Below are 24,022 nucleotides of genomic sequence, written 5' to 3' on the forward strand. Positions count from 1 at the left end.
AAGTCCACAAGACGAGGGAGCGACAAGTATTACACTTCCGGTCTCCTTATTACGGTGGCCGAGAAGACCCATTGCGTTAAAGTCAAGACACAACACTGGGTATAACTTTTTTTCCTGAGACTCCCCATAGTTTAATTAATTTCTACAGCACTATACTGAAATCAACGGGGAGGGGGAGGGATGGAAGCTGATCTCCTACCCTCCTCCAAAGCTACATAGAGCAGTTTCTGCAGTGCTAAGCCCATAGTAGCAACAACAGAGGCTCTATTCTCACTATTACAGGTCGGTGGAGAATCACAATGCATTAGAAGCTGTAGTTTTAAGGTAAAAATATTACACAGTGTTTCTTTAATATGGCTTGAAAGAGTTTTAGGTGGTATTTTTAAATTTTAAAGTACATCTTGAAAAGCATTGTGATGCTCCACTGCCACTGACCTGTAATGGGAAGGGAATGGAAACAGAATGAGATACTGGATCTCAGCATGTTCTGTATGTCCCTGCAACAAAACCAGGCATTAATATGTAGACAGGACCTAAAAGTCCCCATATCCCACTTTTCTAATATTTAAGCCACAGCTGCCCCCAAAATAAGAATTTCACATCAGTGCTGTGTCCGAAACAGTGCCTTATTCACTATTTTGGGGTTCCACTAGGGTGACCAGACGTCCTCTTTTCCCCGGACATGTCCTCTTTTTTAGACTTAAAAAATATCCGGGCGGAATTTCACAAACGTCCGGGATGTTGTTTTTCTAGCGCTTACAGAGAATTTCGAGAAGTTTCGTTCACAAACTAGTCCCGCCCTCCCCTACTCCGATTGGTTCGCTTGAGTGAGAAGGAGGCGTGGTGAAGTAGCCTAAAACCTTCTGATTGGACGGTCTGACTGTAGAGCTACCGTTATTGGTCAATAACCTTCTCTGTAAACATTTAATTGGTCAGTCTGCACGCCAGTAATCCTTGTTTACGTCAGGCAAAGCTCGTGTACCTTCCCTCATCTCGAGCAGCTATTTCGAAACTTAAAAGTAAGTTCTCGGATGAATTAAAAAAGAAATTGCCATGTTTTGTGTAGCAAATAAAGGTGTAAAGGACCTAAAAGCACACATAGGTTCAGCTCAGCATACAAAGTCCCCTCCCCAACATGTCCTCTTTTTCACCTTCTTGGATCTGGTCACCCTAGGTTCCACCATTTTGTAGTAGTGTCTGAAAACATAGTGGACAATTACAATCCAACAGTGCACTGCAAAAAGTAATGTACAACCCATGTACACTAGCAGATAGCAGATGACTGAAAATCCACTGTGGGTTTTTTTTTTTTGGTAAAAATTCCACGAGATAGTGTCTGAAATAGTTCACTACCCTCCTGAATTCAGTTCCCTATAATAGTACCCTATATAGTGAATATTATAGGGAATAGGGAGACATTCAGGACACAGGGAGGTACCTAGGAAAGGGTTCTTTACTAATAAAGTGGAATTCAGTGAGTAACTGTATTTTTACTTTTAATGTTAAATAAATCTGTAGAATCCATTAAAAAAAGTTTAGTAATTCCAATAAAAGCATGCACTTTAATAAAAAAATCCTGCTCATGTTTTAAATAAAAAAAATAGAAATGTAATATATCAGAAATAAACAAATGTAGAAATAAATACATGTAGAAATGTATAAAAACAAAGAAAATCAAGACCGTTTAATTATTACTTTATTTTTGTATATATTTGTCTCATATAAATATGGTCTCCTTAGTGAGGGTCTGAGCCCTCCTCCCCCTCCCTTTTGCCAAATCCACGTGGCCGCTGCTCGCTTCTCCTCTCTTGGCGGCTCTCTCTGATCGTGTCCTCTTGGTTCTTTCGCGAACATGCAGAGAGGGTGTCCCTGGCTCTGGAGCGCTTTCTGCGGCCTCAAACTGCCGCATCCACCGATGTCATCAGCTCCTGTCCTCCCCGCATTTTCTCAGACAGAAGGTTAACTCGTGCGCACGTTGTAGGCTCAGGCTGAGGCTAATGTAGTGGGCACTGGGAGCGCGATCTGGATCAGGCAGCTCTCAGGGCGACCCGGAGGAGCTGGGTTTATTGATGACGTAGTGGCCTCTGCTCCAATCCGCCTCCTCTGCCTCCATTCTCCTTGTGACTGATCTGAGATCCGCTTTAGTGCACTTTGAGGGCGCGTGACAAACCGACCTATAGTGCACTACACTAGGGAGTACGTCACAATTGAAGGACAGGGACTGGCGGACCGTGTTTAGGGTTCTTAAGAGTGTGGTTTGGAACACAACCCGACCCCAGGACTACATTAGGCTCTGTTATATAAATATAAATTCGCAAAAAAACATTAAATTCATGGATTATATACTATTTGTGTCGTTTATCAGCTCCACTGTCCATACATCCAATGCACACACAGCACATCTCATCTGGTAAAGAAGGCACAACTGCTTCTTTACTTCTTGAGGAAACTGAGGAAGAACAAACTACACCGTACTGCCCAAAGTATTCGCTTGTCTTGCACGCATATGAACATGAGTGACATCCCATTCTTAATCCATAGGGTTTAATATGGTGTCTGCCCACCCTTTGCAGTGATAACAGCTTCAGCTCTTCTGGGAAAGCTTTCCACAAGGTTTAGGAGTGTGTTTATGGGAATTTTTGACCATTCTTCCAGATGGCGCATTAGTGAGATCAGACGCCGATGCTAGATGAGGCCTGGCTCTACACTAATTCATCACAAAGGTGATCTATCGGTTTGAGGTCAGGACTCTGTGCAGGCCAGTCACGTTCTTACACACGAAACTCACTCATCCATTGGCTAGGGTGACCAGATCTGAAATGGTGAAAAAGAGGATACATCTCCGGGAGTCTTCAGTAGCTCTACAGTCAGACCGTCCAATCAGAAGATTTTAGGCTACTTCACCACGCCTCCTTCTCACTCAAGCGAACCAATCGGAGTAGGGGAGGGCGGGACTCGTTTGTGAACGAAACGTTTCTCGAAATTCCATGTAAGCGCTAGAAAAACAAAATCCCAGACGTTTGTGAAATTCCGCCCGGACATTTTTTAAGTCTAAAAAAGAGGACATGTCCGGGTAAAAGAGGACATCTGGTCACTCTACCATTGGCGCTTTTTTACTGCATGAAAGCTACACTACTCGACTCTGCTCTTTTGCTTTTCCACTGGTCAAATCTGGTACCTGGCCTCTGGAACCAGGCAAGTTTTCAGTCCCAGCTCGCTCCGGGTTCCAACCGCGCCGAGTAGGTACTACGTGGTGATGTGTAAACCCCACAGAGCACTGATTGGCCAGAGCCATGTCAATCACCACAAAATGCAGAGCTCATTTAAATCCAACAGAAACCACAGCTTGTAGAATGCTGTTACAGCAGCTTTCAAGTTTATTTTTATCCGACTCACAACAGCAGCCCATAACTTTACCTCGAGGTGTTTAAATGCTCCTTGGGCCGATGGCAGACAAAAATTTCCAGTGAAAGCCAAACGTGCAACAAGTAAAACTGATCTGTGAGAACTAGGGTCCAATGCACGATGAGTAAACAGCGCCTAACTTTACCACCACCGTTGTTGTGATTATGAAAGCCAGTGATTCCTGTTAGAGACAGGGTTTTGTGACATCACCACCTCCAGATCACGGGGGAGCTGTGCCAGTGGAAAAGCAACATGCTTTAAGCGTGCCGAGCCGTGTAGAGTCATGCAGGACTGGACCCATGCGGTGGAAAAGCACGATGTCTTTATGGCCCTGCACTGGTGCACAGTCATGTTGGAACAGGGAGCGGACGTCTCCAAACTCTTCCCACAAAGTTGGGAGCATGAAGTTGTTCAAAATCTCACTTGTCATGTAAAAAAAAATCATGGTTAGTCACTCCAGAGAACACATCTCCCCTGCTCTAGAGTCCAGTGGTGGTGTGCTTTACACCACTGCATCCAACGTTTTGCATTGTGCTTGGTGACGTAAGCCTTGGATGCAGCTGCTCGGCCGTGGAAACAAATTCCCTGCGCACTGTTTTTGAAAGAATCTGAGCATCACCAGGGACTCCTCCCACCCCAGCCACACACTGTACAACCTCCTACCATCAGGAAGGAGGCATAGAATCAGTCGACTCAGGTCCTGAGCTGAACTCCACAGTAAACTAGTAATCACTGCTGACCTTAAACTCCATACATGAATCCATACTGTACACACTGGGCTTATTGTGTGATGTTTGTGGTCCAGAACTCAGCACCTGACCTCACAGATGTTTATGTGGCTAAAAGAAATGTCCCTCCCTCCAGAGGAGGTGTAGAAATTGTTGCTGCAGTTTTTACACACAAGCAGAATGTGCTCCTGCAGAAAGCTGTTGGAAAAAAAAACAACCAGAGCCACCCAAAAAAAGAAAAGTTGGAGTAATGCCAGAGCAACAGTGAGCCATTTCAGAACAGAACAAGAATAACACACACCAGAGCAATGGATTTAATTTCCATCTTAAGTACTTTAATCTTTCCCCTGATTGTTTCGTACATTTTGCTCTTAAGTGCTTTTGAACTGGAGATTTATAAAAATACATTTTCTATCAGAGCTTCAGGTACGGAGCAGCTTCACACAACTTTCATCATCGTTCAGTCAGGTACAGCACAGAGGGATGAGTCTAAAAGCTTTGTACTGGAACTGTATTATTATTTATGTCCAATTACAGGTTTCTGTTTTCTTGAAAATGACGATGACGTGAGTCACATTTAGGAGTTTTTCTGTGGGATTTTAACTGTTACCTGAAAAGCAAAATAGAAAACCAGTTACACTCAGAAAAGATCCTTTTATAGGAAGTATGTCACAAGAAGCATGTTTCTCTCTAGGCGGAGAACACCAACTATGCACTACTCTGTAACACTAGGAAACCCACAGTTAATCCTGGTCTTTAACAGTGCATTTACACTGCTCCAGCATGGCAACAAATATGAATCCCTATCCCCTCCTCTGCTAGCTGCATGTGGGTGTAATAAAGGCTTGCCCTACGTCATCCAATTGAAATCATGTCCATTTTGAACGCAGAAAGACCGCTTCACACACTGCATTGTAGACTGGTCACTCAGACCCCTGCTATCTTCTGATTCAGACGTGCTGGACTTAACCTGCACCGTGTGAATGTTGTTGACAGAGCCTGTGACTCTTTGGAAATGGGAAATACATCCACTGTGCTCCGGAACAGTGTAAATGCACCATGACACTACACCAGTTTGTGTTACTCACAGTTTTGACTTCAGTGTAGGCTTCCAGGCCGTACTCTCCAAGCTCACGTCCATTTCCTGATGCCTTATATCCTCCGAATGGAGCCTGGACGCCGAACACATTGTAGCAGTTAATCCTGTAGAAAACAGAGGGAGCCATAAGCAGTGGAAAACAAGAACCACATGAATGTAAACTGTAGAGTGGTCAATAAATCCTGAGTTGGATTCTGAGCATAGATTAGGATTTTGGACTCCATAAATCTCCATAAGTCACTGAGAAATCCATCTTTGTGAAAAACCCCAGAGGTAAGTAGAAATGTTGAGAATCATTAGTAACTGGGCATGTTACTGGTCTGTTTCCGTTATACACATACCACACCGTTCCAGCTCGGAGGCCGTTGGAGATGTACTGCGCCTTGTTGATGTCGGTGGTGAAGACTGCAGCAGCCAGGCCGTACTGAGTGTCATTAGCTCTCTCGATCACTTCCTCGGTCGACTTAAACTTCAGAACCTGCATCACTGGCCCAAAGATCTGTGCGATACAGTCAAGAACATACACTTTCACTTAAAGAAGCAACCAGCCACTTTCTCTATTGACTCTCCTTCATGCTACACAACAGCCGTTATACTGTCCCATAGAGGCCTGGATGTATTAGAGAACCTATGCTGGATCTAATATAAACATGTCCACCCTAATGTGGGGGGCACACTCTACTGGCGCTTTTCCACTGCATGGTGTCTACTCCACTCTACTCAGAGTTTTTTCTTTCCATTAGGTAAATGTGGTTCCAGTACCTGGAACCGGGTTTTATTTAGTACCTGGAGTCTCTTGGCTCTCCAAACAAGCCAAGAATGTACTAAACCATTAAGGGTAAACCTTGTGGACTAATATCACCCAAGTTCACACTACACTGAGGTACTAGGCCAGGATGTCCCCCTCACACCTCCTGTTCTCAATTATTTTTCACTATCCTTTCATCCTTTTCTTTCGCACTTTGCTCCTTCTTTCCTTTTCCACAATTTGGAGTTTTTGTTTATTCGTTTGTGTTGTTATATTATTAACCCCATTATTTGAACATTTAAAACTACGTTTTTGATGTTCTCCCCTTAAATATACAGTTTTTCAAAATGTATAGCCACAAGAAAGTATAACTGGGCCTCTGTAGAAAGGGGTGGGGGAGGGGGGAATATAAAAAAGTGTAAACCTGGCATTGGGCTGAAGAGGTTCAAACGCTCCTTGGATCGGTGGCCGATGAAAGAATCCAGCGAGAGCTGGACGCTGCAACAAGGAAGGAACAAACTCTACTGATCTGTCTGAACTGATGACAGAGCTGTGTTCAGTCCCAAACAACAACAACACGCCAATACACCATGAGCAAACACCGCTTAACGTTACTACTGCCGTTGTTGTGGTTTCCAAATTGCACCAGAGACTGTGTTTTGCAACGTCACCAGCTATATTTTGGGGGCGAACTGTGGTAGTGGAAATCCAACCAGGGACCATGTAAAGTTGAGTAGAGTAGGTACCATGAATTGGGAAAGCACCATATGGACCATAAATTGGTTCATTAAGGCTCTACAAAGTCATTTAATTCTTCATTTTGTACTTTAACAAAAATTATTCATTCATTTTCCAGGCTGTAAGTGAGTCAAGGCTAATTGCTGTTGTACCTCTTCACGGGCAATTTTCATTCCATCCTGAACGTCTCCGAAGATGGTGGGCTGGATGAAGTAACCCCGGTCTGATGCTGCACCCCCTCCACACATGAGCTTGGCCCCTTCTTTTTTCCCACTGCTGATGTAGCCCAAAATTTTTTTGAACTGCTCATCATCAACCTTCAGGAAAAATAAAATGCTTCTCTTGAAACAGAATTTGAAACAATTAATTAGAATGTCTGTGTTTTTTGCTTGATATTCATCATTAGCCATGAGGTTGCAGAGTACAGACAAGCAGCATGTTACTAGTTTTGCATATTGTGCTTTCAAGGACTCTCTGCCTCTGACAGCACCTACACACGTGGACAAAGTTGGTGGTACCCCTCGGTTAATGAGAAAAACCCACAATGGTCACAGAAATAACTTGAATCTGACAAAAGTCATAATAAATAAACATTCTATGAAAATGAACAAATGAAAATTCGACACTGAATTTGAACATCAGGGTCAGATTGCGCCATCCGTCGTTGTTTAAGCCAAAGTGTACTTCATGGAAGACGACGAATGAGCTGAAACCTGCGTCTGGAAAAGGCATATTTCAAACCTGAGACAACTGGAGCAGTTTACTCTCGAGGAGTGGGCCAAAATACCTGCTGAGAGCTGCAGAAGTCTCACTGACAGTTACAGGAATTGTTTGATTGCAGCGATTGCCTCAAAAGGCTGTGCAATAAAATATTAAGGGTACCATCTTTTCTGCCCAGGCCTGTCTCATGAGTTTATTTTTAAAAATAATTCTGTTGAACCATGTGGCAGTAGGTAGTGTCGCAGTCACACAGCTGCAGGGTCCTGGAGGGTGTGGGTTTGATTCCCGCTCTGGGTGACTGTCTGTGAGGAGTGTGGTGTGTTCTCTCTGTGTCTGCGTGGGTTTCCTCCGAGTGACTGTCTGTAAGAAGTGTGGTGTGTTCTCCCTGTGTCTGTGTGGGTTTCCTCCGGGTGACTGTCTGTGAGGAGTGTGGTGTGTTCTCTCTGTGTCTGCGTGGGTCTCCTCCGGGTGACTGTCTGTGAGGAGTGTTCTCCCTGTGTCTGCGTGGGTTTCCTCCGGATGACTGTCTGTGAGGAGTGTTCTCCCTGTGTCTGTGTGGGTTTCCTCCGGATGACTGTCTGTGAGGAGTGTGGTGTGTTCTCTTTGTGTCTGTGTGGGTTTCCTCCGGGTGACTGTCTATGAGGAGTGTGGTGTGTTCTCTCTGTGTCTGCGTGGGTTTACTCCGGGTGACTGTCTGTGAGGAGTGTGGTGTGTTCTCTCTGTGTCTGCATGGGTTTCCTCCGGGTGACTGTCTGTGAGGACTGTGGTGTGTTCTCCCTGTGTCTGCGTGGGTTTCTTCCGGGTGACTGTCTGTGAGGAGTGTGGTGTGTTCTCTCTGTGTCTGCGTGAGTTTTCTCCGGGTGACTGTCTGTGAGGACTGTGGTGTGTTCTCCCTGTGTCTGCGTGGGTTTCTTCCGGGTGACTGTCTGTGAGGAGTCTGGTGTGTCTTCCCTGTGTCTGCGTGGGTTTCCTCCGGGTGTTCCAGTTTCCTCCCATGCTCCAAAAACACACGTTGGTAGGTGGATTGGAGACTCCAAAGTGTCCGTAGGTGTGAGTGAATGTGTGAATGAGTGAATGTGTGTGTGGTGACCTGTGAAGGACTGGCGCCCCCTCCAGGGTGTATTCCCACCTTGCGCCTAATGATTCCTGGTAGGCTGTGGACCCACCGCGACCCTGAACTGGATAAGGGTTACAGATAATGAATGAATGAATGAATGTTGAGGCATGGTTGAAAAGCAATGTCTGACTTTTGTCAGATTAAAGTTATTTCTGTGACCATTGTGGGTTTTTCTTTCATTAACAGAGGGGTACCAACAACTTTGTCCACGTGTGTAGATCTGAACCTGGAAACTCTAGTTCATGAAGCTGAAGTATAGACTGCTGTTTAAATAGTGTTTTTATTGACTATATTTAATGACAAAACTTACCAGAGTTAGTGGTTTTGCCTTTATTCTTTCTCTATTATTAAGTATGTTGCCTGATGCTCCTGAATTTTTGCAATAAATCTACACTCTGAGCACTACTCCTGCTGTTTGAGATTTTATGTGGCACCTGCAGAGTTGGTAAAGGCCATGGTAAAGTGCTTGCTATATTTTGGAGTAACACAGTTTCTGGCCAAACTGTACCGGTTAGCCTCCCAAAACAAAATGTCGAAACCCTTGATGATGTTAATCCAAAATGTTTGCAAATCTTTTAATATCAATTTACTACGTAAATGGCATTAGCAAAAAACTCTTGTAATTTTGGCATTAAACAAACTTTGTAAAGTGGGTTAAACTGCACGGTATTTGCAGTAGTTCATGAATCAAGATCCCAGTATTAATATGATTTTTGGTCAGCACTATTTAACATTTCCATTAAATGTTTAATTTCATGCTCCAAGGCCGTACCTGTGGTCCCTGCTCAGTGCTGAGGTTGAAGGGATCTCCCACCACTCTCTTCTTGGCTCTCTCCACGCTGCGCTCCACAAACTCATTGTAGATGCTCTCCTGGACGTAGGTGCGAGAGCCAGCGCAGCAGCACTGACCCATGTTAAAGAAGATGGCCTGGTGGGCCTGATCCACAGCCTCTTCCACTACCAGGATGAAAAGAAAAATTACAGACAACCACCTGGTAACGCCCTTCCATTTCAGAAGGAATCTTAAGTGCAATCGTAGGTCTATAAACATTTTGGCCAAACACAATATAAAGGGAATGTAGACGATTCTGGAGGACAAACCCACTCTTTGTTCATTCAGATGCTCTGGATCTTTTAAGGTGGAACCTTATATTTTAATACGAAACTGACAGCACATGGCTGAAGATGAACTGAAGATGGCTGTGTGTGTTTCCTCCGGGTGACTGTCTGTGAGGAGTGTGGTGTGTTCTCTCTGTGTCTGCGTGGTTTTCCTCCGGGTGACTGTCTGTGAGGTGTGTGGTGTGTTCTCTCTGTGTCTGTGAGAGGTTTTCTCCGGGTGACTGTCTGTGAGGAGTGTGGTGTGTTCTCCCTGTGTCTGCGTGGGTTTCTTCCGGGTGACTGTCTGTGAGGACTGTGGTGTGTTCTCCCTGTGTCTCCCTGTGTTCTCCCTGTTTCCTCCTTGTGCTCCGGTTTCCTCCCACACTCCAAAAACACATGTTGGTAGGTGGATTGGCGACTCAAAAGTGTGCATATGTGTGAGTGAGTGTGTGAGTATGTGTCTGTGTTGCCCTGTGAAGGACTGGCGCCCCCTCCAGGGTGTATTCTTGCCTTGCGCCCAATGATTCCAACTTGACTCCACATATTTAGTCACTGTTTGAATGATCACAGAAACTCATTGCATCAATGCATCTGAAACAGGAAAATAAGTCGCTATTACTTACTTAAGGTGGAACTGACTCTGAACACTACCTTTCCATGAACAGAGCAACATCCTCAACCCTTTTCATGTGTTTAAATGCATGGATGTCCAAACCATCATCCAGCAACGCAGAGAAAGCTGAGCCACTTCAGAGAGAGACACCTAGTTTCCATCTCATCTACAGCCTCAAAAATGTTCAAAAATAGGTGTTTAAGTTCAAATTGCAAACATCTGCTTTAGGCTGATGATGTACTCACTGTTGGCATCAGACAGAATTATATTGGGGCTCTTCCCTCCAAGCTCCAGAGTAACTTTCTTCAGGTTGCTTGCTCCTGAGGCTTTCTGGATCAAGTGCCCTACCTTCAGAACATGAAGCACGATACCGTACATTAGATTATTCACTAACTCTCAGTTTACACACCTCTTCGACTGATCAGAAAACGTTAAACTCTTGCCTCAGTGGAGCCAGTGAAGGCCACTTTGTCGACGTCCATGTGAGTGGAAATGGCCGCCCCTGCAGTCGGACCCATCCCAGTGATGATGTTCACTACGCCAGGAGGGAAGCCCACCTGAAGGGTTAAAAATAAAAGAAGAAAAAATGCATTTTTGGTTATGGCATTGGGAGTAGACTTGTCTCGTTTGATGAGACGCAGAGATTTTTAAGTTATCGGCACATATTGGAGGATACATTATTGATAAATAACCCCATATAACCCCAATAACCTAATCACTATTAAACCATCAGGAACAGAGGGAAGTATCATCCCCTCAGACCTAAAGTTTGGCCTACTCAATATAAGAGCACTTAACTCTAAAGCAGTCATTATACATGAAATAATAATGGATCAGAAATTTGATGTTTTATGCCTTACTGAAACTTGGGTCAGAAATGATGAATATTTAGCACTAAATCAAGCCACTCCTACAGGCTATAAATATGTACACAGCCCCAGACTGACGGGCAAAGGGGTGGATTATGTATAATTTACAAAAATAATTTAATTATTAACCAAAAACATGGTTACAACTTTACTTCCTTTGAAAGTATGTACATTAACATAATTAACCCCGCCACAAATAAGAACACTATCTCCTTATTAAACATTTATAGACCACCAGGGCCCTATTCAGAATTTATAAAAGAATTTGGTGAACTAGCTGCTAATTTAGCAGTGTCATGTGATAAGTTAATAATTGTAGGAGACTTTAACATTCATTTTGAGAAAAGTGATGATTCCCTAAAAAAGAACATTCACATCAATCATAGATTCTGTTGGTTTCACACAAAATGTATCAGGTCCTACTAATTATTGCAATCACACACTAGACTTGGTTTTGACCCTGAGCACGAACATAAAAAACCTAAATATTCTCCCTCAGTGTTCCACAGTCTCAGACCACTACCTAATTTCATATGAACTGAGTTTAGATATTAAAAAATGTACATGCCCACATTATTATCTAAAGCGCTCACTAACCCCATCTACAGCCCCCAAATTTACTGAAAACATCACTGATTTATTGACCTCAGTCAGTAGTCCAGCAGACCCACTGGAGCTGGACAGACTAACAGACTACTTAGATAACACACTTCGATCAACTTTAGATAGTGTAGCACCACTTAAGCGTAAAACGCTACGACAGAAAAAACTCACTCCCTGGTATAATGAAGAAACACTCACCCTAAAACAAACCGTAAGGAAATTAGAACGGAAATGGCGGTCGACTAAACTGGAAGTATTTCACTGTGCCTGGAAAGACAGCCTTATCCAATATAGAAGGGCACTCGTCAATGCACGCTCAGCACATCTGTCCTCACTGATTGAAAATAATAAAGACAATCCTAGAGCAATCTTTAATGTAATCTCTAAACTTACAAACAATCGGGCAGCTACTGATCCACAGATCCCAGCTGTTCACACCAGCAATGCTTTTATGGACTTTTTTAACAATAAGATTGAAAATATTAGACAAGCAATAAATACCATATTACTAAATCCAGCCTGTCTGTCATCTGGTGTGGATGATATAGAACAAAACCTAGAAGAAAGACTAGAGGACTTTGACCCACTACCAAAGCTTGAATTGGAGAAAATCATCTACTCGTCAAATTGTATGACCTGCACACTTGATGCAATACCAACAAAACTATTTAAAGAAGTATTACCAGTCATAATCAATCCCCTTTTAACAATCATAAATTCGTCCTTAGACTGGGTCAAATACCCAAAGCATTTAAACTAGCAGTTATTAAACCCCTGACCAAGAAACCGAATCTTGATCCTAGTGTACTATCCAATTACAGACCCATCTCTAACCTTCCCTTCATATCTAAGATATTAGAAAAAGTTGTGGCCCAACAACTTAGGTCATACTGGCATAAGAATAACAAATATGAAAAATTTCAATCTGGTTTTAGGCCACACCATAGCACCAAAACGGCTTTAGTTAAGATAACAAACGACCTTCTTCTCGCCTCTGATCGAGGCTGCGTATCCATGCTAGTTCTACTAGACCTCAGTGCAGCTTTCGATACAATTGATCATACTATTCTGCTAGAAAGATTAAAAAACATGGTTGGAATAACAGGGACGGCCCTATCATGGTTTAAGTCTTACCTCACAGATCGCTACCAGTTTGTAAAAGTAAATAATGTTTCTTCTATACATACAAAAATGAGATTTCCCCAAGGCTCCATTTTAGGACCTTTACTATTCATATTATACATGCTGCCACTGGGCAGAGTTATTAGCAGGCATGGCATTACCTTCCACAGTTACGCAGATGACACACAGTTATACATATCAGCCAAACCAGATGACAAACCTACACTAAAGAAAATGGAGGACTGTGTTAAAGAAGTGAAGCATTGGATGTCATACAATTTCCTTCTGCTAAACAGCGACAAAACCGAGGTTCTCCTTCTAGGTCCAAAACCTGCTATAAATAAGGTATCAGACTTAATACATAATTTTGACTTCCCTGTTCTCCCGAGCTCATCAGCTAAAAATCTGGGTGTTATAATTGACCCAGATCTATCATTTAATCAGCATATAGGTAACATTACAAAAACAGTTTTCCTACATCTTCGGAACCTCGCTAAGTTAAGAAACTCCTTATCCCTCCCAGATGCGGAAAAATTAGTTCACGCTTTTATTTAATCAAGATTAGATTATTGCAATGCACTTTTATCAGGATGCTCCAGTAGAAACTTGAGTAAACTCCAGCTAATTCAAAATGCTGCAGCCAGGGTCCTCACTAAAACAAGAAAATTTGATCATATCAGCCCAGTCTTATCGGCCCTTCACTGGCTTCCAGTTAAACTCCGTATTGATTACAAAATTCTTTTACTCACGTATAAATCCTTACATGGTCTCGCCCCTGAATACTTGCAAGACCTCATCACACACTATGAACCACCAAGATTACTCAGATCTCAGGGCGCCGGCCTCTTACTAGTACCCAGAATTCATAAGACTTCAGCGGTGGGGAAAGCCTTCTCCTACAAAGCCCCTCAGCTCTGGAACAATCTTCCAGCTAGTGTTCGGGACGCAGACACAGTCACTATGTTTAAGTCTAGGCTCAAAACACACTTGTTCAGTTTAGCCTTTGGCAACTAACCTCTGTCTAGTTTAAGGGTGTTGTTTCAGGAACTCATGGACATGGGGAATCAGGGTAAACTCGGATGATGTGCTCACAATTTCTCTTGTTTGGAGCTGAAGGATGTCTTTGCCTGAGCTCCTTCTGGTTTCCCTACTCCCAGTCTGTTACAGTCAGATCCGTCACTACACTAATGAAAATATTCACATGCTCTTTTTCTCTGCTGCACTCAACCAAACTAACTGCTTCCCTGTACTGTTTTCTGAGAAAATGGTGGCCCACTGATGGAAGATTGTTTGCTGGATTCTCCTGCGGCCCACACCAGACCAGACCAGACCAGCTGCTCACCTTATTATTATTATGTAGCATAATGTCACTTCATTGGTGATCATTTAAAATTCAATCTATAGTTTGATCAGAGGAGGATGGGTCCCCTTTGTGAGTCTTGGTTCCTCCCAAGGTGTCTTCTTCCAGCCTCGAGGGAGTTTTTCCTTGCCACTGTCGCCTTCGGCTTGCTTGCATTGGGCTTTGATTTAAATGTTCTGTTCTGAAACTGTGAAGCTGCTTTGTGACAACGTAAGTTGTAAAAGGCGCTATACAAATAAATTTGATTTGATTTGATAAAGTGGAAGCTTTATTAGAATTCGTTTTCCACCTTAAACGGTGTGTTAGTCGAGACCCACTGCACACCTTAATTATTTACTGGCTGTAAAAATACATTACATACAACCTGTTCTTCACTGTTAAGGACCACAACAGAGCAGGTATGACACTGTAATGACATTGACATGGTGCTTGTGTGTTAGTGGATCAGACACAGCAGTGATGCTGGAGTTTTTAAATGCCCTGTAGTATAGTCCGCAAAGCCAACTACGTCCTGTGGTGGGTGTCCAGTGTTCACTGATGATGGACTAGAGGGTGACAGCGACAGATGAGCTACTGTCTCTGATTTTACATCTACAAGGTGGACCGACGAGGGAGCAGTGTCTCAAAGAGTGGACAGAGAGTGAACACAGGGTTTAAAAACTCCAGCAGCACTGCTGGGTCTGATCCACGTACCAGCGAGTGTTATGGTCATGGCAGATTGATGTACTGTTTCTGTGAGAATAAACAAACTGGCTTTTATTTACCCACCAGTTTGGGAGAAAGTGAAAAATGTGTGTCATATATAAAGTAAGTAATGGACCATATTTACCTGCAGAGTGTATTTTATGTGCCGAGGATTGTAATGAGATACAGGTAGTTGCCGGGGGGCAGAGGTCTGTCTTTATCTCTGTGACAAAGTACAGCTGTGTGTGTGTGTGTGTGTGTGTGTGTGTATATATATAAACCTCACCTCTCTGATCAGATTGGCCACATAAAGGGCAGTGAGAGGTGTCTGTTCTGCGACTTTCATCACCACAGTGTTCCCTGTGGCCAGAGCGGGGCCCAGCTTCCACGCCTGCATCAGGAGAGGAAAGTTCCACTGGGAGAACAAGAGGAAGAGCAAGAGACAGAATGTGAAAATCTTATATGAAAAGAAATAAAATAGAGTGCTCTGTATACATTTCTAAATAACACAACTCTTTGGTGTCCAGATATGTTTAGTTTAGTGCTGGAGCTACAAAGATGGCATTGCTGTTAAATACCATGAGGCAGGTGTATGCCATTTAATTTCAGTGGGGTCCAGTTGTTAAAGAATCCCTCCAACCTGCTTGGTATCAGAGCAGTGCTTCACATTGCTGCTCTTGATTTAAGGCCCACTTTGGGACCTGTCACACCCACGGATATAGAACTGACTGCAGGAGGAATGACCACAACCTAATTCATCTGTAAAGAGTTGATTTAATGCATCAGGTTTATTTAATCTAAGAGGGAACACGCTGTCTTCACTGTCACTTCCCTCTCGCTAGTGAACCGCCCGTGCTGCATTTACTCTCACATCCTCATCGCTCACACCATGCTTGCCTTCTCCTTCTCCTTTTCTCTCTCTCTCTCTCTCTCTGTGTGTGTGTGTGTGTGTGTGAAAGAATAAATGATCCGGCCTGTACCTGACATTGAGGTGAGTATAACGTGGCCCACTACCCACACTGAGATTGACTCCTCTGCTATTGAGGGTAAAATGGTTGAACTGGAGATTAAAAAAAAAAAAAAAAAAAAAAAAGAGAGGAATGTTTTCCATGATGTGTTTTACAGGAGTTTCCAGGAAATTAAAACTAGAAATGAACATTTTTCACACTACACCACTGTTTGTCATGTAAAATAAAATTGACTTTATTCTCCTCTAACATTTCTACCAAAATGAATGTAGTACAACTACAACACTGCCAATAATCTGTAACAGAAACTTGGTCCTAAAATTATCTGCTAGTTTATCCTTGGCCGGCTCTTCTCTACATAAGCCAGAAATGAACCAGGCACTCGTTCCTTTGACATCCCCCTCCATCCGTTTTCTCATTCCTTCCTTCTCTGTTCTCTGGTTCAGTAACACAAACACCACTCGTCATAGGAAGGAAACTGTCACAACACAGCATGACACATATTTGCAAAACACATCTCACATACCGTCGCTGTCCAAAAAACAACAGGAATCTCCAGAAGTTACTTTACAGGAGGAAAAAACCTTCTTAACTTTCAACAATAACTTTGGAGTATTTCTATTGGTCGTTCGTCATGAAATTTTCACACAGTGTGAAGGACAGCTGCTGTGTTCAAATGTTGTGTAACTAAACATCCACAAACACGGAGATACATTGGTGGATCTGGAGCCTACCCAGAATCATTGGGTGCAAGGCAGAAACACACCCTGAATGGTGAGCCAGTCCTTCACAGGGCGACACACATTTACTCACACACATGGACACTTTGGGTCACCAATCCACCTACCAATGTGTGTTTTTGGAGCGTGAGAGGAAACCGGAGCACCCAGAGGAAACCCACGCAGACACAGGGAGAACACACCACACTCTTCACAGACAGTCACCCGGAGGAAACCCACCACACTCCTCACAGACAGTCACCCGGAGGAAACCCACGCAGACACAGAAAGAACACACCACACTCTTCACAGACAGTCACCCGGAGGAAACCCACCACACTCCTCACAGACAGTCACCCGGAGGAAACCCACGCAAACACTGGGAGAACACACCACACTCCTCACAGACAGTCACCCGGAGGAAACCCAAGCAGACACAGGGAGAACACACCACACTCCTCACAGACAGTCACCCGGAGGAAACCCACGCAAACACTGGGAGAACACACCACACTCCTCACAGACAGTCACCCGGAGGAAACCCACACCAACACAGAGAGAACCCTAACTAAAAACATAATAATCGAAAATGAGGATATTATAATATGAAACCTTTATGAAGCTTTGTTATGAGAAGTGTTGATCTCTCTTTCTCTAATTAGATTTACATTTATGTAATAGATATTACATTAATACAGAATGTAAATAAGAGAAAGGCAGGTAACTGTAGAATATCACTGCTTTCAAAACATTAGCTCTGTACTGTTATTTTTTCATGATGAACGGACCAATAGAAACTATCCAAACACCCCTGGGAAAAATCCTGTTCCACCGTTGTCCACTCAAAGCTCTACAGGTTTTTCCTTCTCCTGTAAAGTTGCCTGTTTGTAGATACATGGTTTAGTGACAGAAGCCCCCACTGCTGTTCAACACTGACAGTTTTTTAAGAGGGAAGCCTCAATCCGCTCTCACACACTCACAGGAATGATCTGACCACACACTCCAATGGGCTCATGGCGAGTGTAGCATAAAAAGTCTCCATCAATGGGGATGGTCTTTCCCTCCCATTTATCTGCCCAGCCAGCGTAGTACCTGCAAACCACACAGAGAGGGTGACACATGAATAAATCTATACACTTTTATATAAAAAACCTGAAATTTAAAGATCAAATCTTTAGATTGAACTTAGATATATGAAAAATATAACGATATATTCAAAATTAAAATAAGTGTAGGATGATTTTTTTCCAGTTTAAATAGGATTTTGATTCAATCCTGGAATTATTTTAAATAAATAATTTATTTTCATTTTTCACTTTCCAATATATTTTGATATTTTTCAGATTTTTTTTTTTTTTTTTTTTTTTTTAACTTTCAGATACTTTTCACATCCTTGTTTTTCAGTTTCAAATATTTTGCCATAATCTAGCATTGGAGGCATGACATCAGTGGAGAGGGGGGTGGTCTAATGACTGACTGACAGCTTAACAATGAAGATGGAGTCTTTTCACTGTTGACTATGAGAAATATCACTGAACACTCGCGTTATATGCAATATTCAGTGTAAAACATTGACTTCAGTGACAAAGTCATTTATATTGAGCTCTTTGAGCTCTTTTAGACAAAGCACGGTGGCGCAGCAGGTAGTGTCACAGTCACACAGGAATGTGAGGAGTGTGGTGGCTATAAAATCACCCGGAGCGGGAATCGAACCCACAACCTTCAGGCCCCTGGAGCTGTGTGACTGCAACACTACCTGCTGCGCCACCGCGCAGCATTTTAACCTTTAAATAATTATAAATAGCAAATACTCTAAATAAATTCTTGTTTTAAGTATGATGTACAAATAAAACAATGATTTTTAAGAAAATGAAATGGAATAGCCCTATAAATGAAATAGCCCTCAACAAACCGTCAAAATAATCCTTTAACCAAATATAATACAAAAAATATTCGCATACACACACACACAGTACTGTGTAAATGTTTTAGCACCAGAGATTGTGAGATTTAAAAAGCTATTGATCTGAGCAGTGAGTGTTTATTTGTGAATAAACTTTAGAATAAACCCAGTCACATTCCTCCAGTGTGATCCTCTGTGTGTGAATGTGTTTAACTTTGTCCAAGTCTCTCCTCGTGGAGTGTGTATTATTGGAGGTCATCATCTAGTACCTAGTTTTAGTGGTGAATTAATAATGATTTTAAATAATGTGTCCTGTGGATTTAACAAATTCATGTAAATCAAGGAGAATCTGAACAAAACACTGTTCTTTGTGTTTACTGTGATTACATATAACTTTATACCAGCCCCACACTCACTGAGAGGCTTTAGTTTAAATATATATCACTATCTTAGGGGCCTAAGACTTCTGCACGTTACTGTGTGTTATCTGTGTAACGCAGGGGTGGGCAGTCTTATCCACAAAGGGCCGGTGTGGCTGCTTGTTTTTGTTCCAAACAACCAGGAGGTCCCAAGGTCACTTGTTTTACAGAGACCAATTAATTAAAGCAGTAAAATCAGTGGTGCCCTGGCCAGAATAGACTAAAACCCAGCAGCCTCACCGGCCCTTTACGGATAAGATTGCCCATCCCTGGGCTAATGTAAAAAGATGTCCTCAGTATGCAAACAGGGCACGTTAGCCAGATTTGTGTAAAACAGATTGTGATCTGAAAATCATAATGTCAGATTTTGTTTTGACCTGAAGACTGTAGGAATGCACAAGGGGTAATGTATTGTTACACAGCTGTGTTTATGCATAATGTAATCACTCCCCTTGGCCACTTTAAAAGCCACTTGGGCTTTTAAAAACTGAACTCTCTTGAACTCTGCCACGTGTTTTGAAGCAACACATTACACTTCCACTAAACGGCTCGTCCCAAAGAAAACGACTACGGTAAAGACACTCCTGTCACTATCAACTTAAAAGTGACCCTACTGCTGCCAAACAACGTAACCAAGCTTGTGCATTTGGAAAATAATTTTCAGTTTCAGAGAGAGTTGAGGGGAAGCCGCTGGCTGAATTTCGCAGCACGCCGTCCAAATTGACCTTGTGAGAGCAGATTGATATACTTCTGTTCCAGTTTAAGTTACTGCTCTTTGGATTGTATACGTTCAGAAGCTCAGTGTCTTTTAAGGTGGAACGGTGTGTGTTTAAAGGAAGAAAAAAATGTGTTATTTGTACGTGCCAAAATAAGTCAATATTACCGACTTATGGAGAAGGAACAGAGCAATATCCACATCTCAATTTATGGTTTTCAACATTTGCCAGTCTCTGCCAAATGCTGCTTTTCTGCGGTGAGTAGAGAGAGAGAAAGCCAAGCATACGGCACTAAGACACTGGTTTCTTACCCATTTACAGACACTGCAGCTTCGTAAACACATCAGATTAGTTCCAGGTTCCAGTTTAAGGAAAATCCAGAAGAGATCAAATACGCTTCTGTTTTACAGTAAAATCTGTTACAAGTGTCCTATTTCCAAATAAACATATATTTAATGTTGCAACTGCTGGATACTTCTGTGGATCGTGTTTGATTCATCATCAGGTCTTACCTCAGGCACTTCACCACCATGGGCAAATCCACTGAATAAGCCACTGCATAAGGCTTTCCATTGTCCAGAGTCTCCAGCTCCTGCAAAGAGGAGAGAAGAGTGAGAATTAAATGAAGACAAAGTCAAGTGCAAAAGGCTGTGTTGACTTTAGTTTGTTTGAACTGAGCCTCTCTCTCTCTCTCTCTCTCACACACACACACACACACACACACAGAAGGGCATAAAATGTTACAGCCACCACACTGAACTACATATATTCTGAACAGATGGATGAATGAACATATCCCAGTCAAATAAAGGGTTTTTAAAACAGTGTTAAATCAATATGTAACCGTTCTATGAAGGCAAGAATCTTTAAACCTTGTAAACAACTGATCTCTTATCAGAGTCCTTCAACACAGGAAGCAGACCACATCTCCCACTCTCCCATGAGCCTTTGTTGCATAACTCAGATCTGTTTTTATGGATAAACTCAGCTGCCTCTAAACAGAGACCCATTCTTGTCTTTTGCAAAGTCAGCAAAAGACTGGAATAATTTATTTGTAGCATTTGGTAACGGCACAATAATAGGTCCCCTCCAGTGTTTTTGCTCTTTCTTTTTGTTTTTGCATTCTCCATTTAAAAACTCATGAATGTTCTGAAATGACTGTTTTTAAGCTGGTTTTGGTCTCAGCATTTGTTTGTTTCTGAATTTATGTTGCAGTTTGAATCTCTGGGCCACCGTACACAATTCCACAGACACTGTTTCAATTGTTTTGGTTTTAATACTAAAAAAATACATTTGTTAATGTACAAAGTAGCACAAACACAAATGACAAATAAAGTACAATAAATACCTCAAAAAAAAAAACAGGATCAAGGTAACAAACAAAAAATGAGGCACAGGTTACACTCCGCCTCGAAGACTGGACACTGCAAAGATTTACAGCCGCACTCAGAACCTACATTTTTCTGTGGAGAACAAGGGTCCAGCACAAAGCTAAAAGTTTGGCGAGTAAACGAGCCCTCGCTGAGGAACTATGTCTGGGATAAGGGCAATGACTGTGCATTCCTTTCTCCACCAAACTAGACACAGCACAAGCAATAAGAGAAAATCCCTTCCTTTTCTGACCTACCTTCTGACTCCACGCCCCTGTCACATGACCAGTGTTTCACATCTAGCACATTATCTGGACTCTTTCATAACCCAGTCGTGACAGAACACTGAATGTGTGCTTTGCCAATGATTCAGAATATTACTGTTCCCTGAACTTTGGATGCGAGCAATGCTAATTTCAACTTGTGGGAGATCCCAAACTGATGTAGCTTTCTAGGATGGACAAGAGAACTGAAAGTACTTTATTATGTTTTAAATTAACAAACTTTCTTAGATTTATTGACTCGTTTAACTCTGTCACTCACGGCTAGATATGCTGCGTCTCTCTCGATGGCGTCAGCGAGACGGTACAGGAGCATCCCGCGCTGAGACGCATCCATTCGTCTCCATGGAGAGCCCAGCCGGAAAGCGTCCTTGGCAGCCTTCACTGCTTTGTCCACATCCACCTGAGAGAAGAGGAGGGGGACAAAGAGAGATGAACAGGTTAAGGAATTGTGCTAACATCATCCAACTAAATAAAATAAAAATATATACCTGCTTTTTCAATTTTTCAATTTTATTTTTTGTTAAAACTGCAATATGTTTGATACTTTAACAAAATGTAAAGCTTCACGATTTTGAAACAACACTACATTATAGTGCATACAGCTTTGAGAGACTCAGGAAAGATCTGAAGCACAACCCATACTACAAAATATTCTTCCTCATGTGGCATGCAATTACCACAGAGGTCTCCAAATCCCCAGATCTTACCTATAGCTTTAAAGAGCACCCCCCCCCCCTTTCCACAAGTGAACACAGTCCTTAATGAAATGTCTTTGACCAGCTTTGGTCAAATTCTCACAGCAGTGTTCTCCCTCAGAAATCATCAAAACCAAGTTGAGATGTTATAATAAAGTAAAAAGATACTGATTCCTCTAAACAGTTTAACATGTATTCCAGCACTACCTGCGTATGTGTTTTCTGTTTTTATCTCTCACACAAACATTCAAGTAAATACTTAAATTGATTAAACTTGATTAATTGCAATCTAATATGTATGTTTAATTATTAGAAAATGCAATTAGACTTTACAGTAGGACGATACAGTGGCACAGGAGGCACACAGCTCTAGGGTCCTGGAGGTTGTGGGTTCGAGTCCTGCTCCAGGTGACTGTCTGTGAGGAGTGTGGTGTGTTCTCTCTGTGTCTGTGTGGGTTTCCTCCGGGTGACTGTCTGTGAGGAGTGTGGTGTGTTCTGCCTGTGTCTGCGTGGGTTTCCTCCGGGTGACTGTCTGTGAGGAGTGTGGTGTGTTCTCCCTGTGTCTGCGTCGGTTTCCTCCGGGTGCTCCGTTTTCCTCCCACGGTCCAACACACATGTTGGTAGCTAGATTGGTGAGTCAAAAGTGTAGGTGTAGGTGTGTGTGCGTTGCACTGTGAAAGATTAGCACACCCTCTAGGGTGTGTTCCCTAGAACTTTTTTTAATGTGGCACTGAGGATGAATATTGGAACACTCATTTGTTGAGATTAAAGAGCATCCGAAATCACCAACGCCTAAAAATAACACAAATTCAAGAAAACAAGAGACGACAAGTGAGTGTTATCCAAAGTAATCTCTGCTCAGCTTTGGTTTAGAGGGTCACCGCTGGGAGTCGCTTCTTGTCTGATGAGTTCGGACAGACACACACACACACCTTATTCCCCTCTGCGACCTCACAGATGACTTCTCCTGTGGATGGATTGATGGTAGTGAAGGTTTTCTTGCTCACTGCATCGTGCCACTCATTGTTGATAAAGAGCTGAGAGAAATCAAGGGCAGGAAATAACAATACATTATAAAATGACTGAACACAAATATAAAAACACAATCTGATAGTTTTGTATGTCTATGATCAGACAAAGCAGCAGCTGCTGGAGTTTTTAAACCCTGTGTCCACTCTGTGAGACACTCCTCCCTTGTTGTTCCACCTCTTAGATGTAAAGACATAGACAGTAGCTCAGGACACAGAATGCGGCCCACAGGACGCTGTTGGTTTAAAAAATGTGTCTGATCCACTGCGCAGAATCCAAGTCCTAAATACTATGAACTTTCTAAAGGCTGAACAGCTCAGAAAGACAAAAAATACTGATATAAAGAACTCCGAAAAGGCTAAATCTCAAGCCAAGTGAACAGACCTGTTCTCCCTCAGCGTGTTCTTAAGTTGAACTGTGTCTCACCTTGTTGTAGTGGACCTCCGGCTGAGGGTTTGGAGCTGGGATCGCAGCGGCGGAGAACCTGCTCACAGACAGCCGAGAAAACTGTGGTACAACACGGGTTAACACGCTCCGGAGCATGGTGTGGTTTTAACAACTTCAGCCACAAACTATAACCACTACAGCTGCAGGTCGGTGCAGAAAGTGGAGAACTCAAACCCCCTCACAAACACAAGCGTCACGCAGTGGCAAAGACTCCGGACTCGGCTGAAAAGCTGAGAGTCGACTCCATAACAAGAATCGACTCAGATTCTGAGCAAACAGAACGTTCGGGAATCCGAGTGTCGACTCTGAAGCTTTGGAATCGATTCCATACACAGACGTTGAAATCAAAATGTCGTTCCTCAGATACGCGAGGTTCATTTTTACCCGTCTTACAAAGTAAAACATATTTTCTGATGGAGTTATGTGCAGTTTGTGTGAGTGCCTTCTTAATTTGTGGCATTACTGTACAATTATTTCGATGTGTTATTAATAAGAAAGGACTGGCGCCCCCTCCAGGGCGTGTTCCTGCCTTGCGCCCAGTAATTCCGGGTGGGCACCGGACATTGCA

General features: G+C 42.7%; 1 protein-coding gene across 1 annotated transcript; it reads right to left on the minus strand.

The window, feature by feature from the left end:
- Positions 1-4,459: 4,459 nt before the first annotated feature.
- Positions 4,460-23,688, minus strand: LOC136685958 (aldehyde dehydrogenase, mitochondrial-like). Its single transcript, XM_066659469.1, has 13 exons — positions 23,434-23,688; positions 22,911-23,015; positions 21,543-21,683; positions 20,142-20,221; positions 17,572-17,683; positions 15,191-15,319; positions 10,710-10,823; positions 10,512-10,614; positions 9,328-9,512; positions 6,871-7,035; positions 5,574-5,731; positions 5,222-5,336; positions 4,460-4,743 (listed from the first exon to the last, which is right to left on the minus strand). The coding sequence occupies exons 1-13, from the start codon at positions 23,548-23,550 to the stop codon at positions 4,711-4,713; spliced, it is 1,557 nt and encodes a 518-aa protein (XP_066515566.1). The 5' UTR covers positions 23,551-23,688; the 3' UTR covers positions 4,460-4,710.
- Positions 23,689-24,022: the final 334 nt, after the last annotated feature.

The sequence above is a fragment of the Hoplias malabaricus genome, unplaced genomic scaffold (genome assembly GCF_029633855.1).
Source record: "Hoplias malabaricus isolate fHopMal1 unplaced genomic scaffold, fHopMal1.hap1 H_1, whole genome shotgun sequence".
Lineage (NCBI taxonomy): Eukaryota > Metazoa > Chordata > Actinopteri > Characiformes > Erythrinidae > Hoplias > Hoplias malabaricus.

Coding starts and splice junctions, on each gene's coding strand:
- LOC136685958 (XM_066659469.1), bottom strand. CDS start 23,550: ATGCTCCGGAGCGTGTTAACCCGTGTTGTACCACAGTTTTCTCGGCTG. Junction 10,824..15,190: donor TGGCCAATCTGATCAGAGAG/GTGAGGTTTATA, acceptor TTAACCCTTCAG/GTGGGCTTCCCTCCTGGCGT. Junction 9,513..10,511: donor AATTCTGTCTGATGCCAACA/GTGAGTACATCA, acceptor TCATCCTGGTAG/TGGAAGAGGCTGTGGATCAG.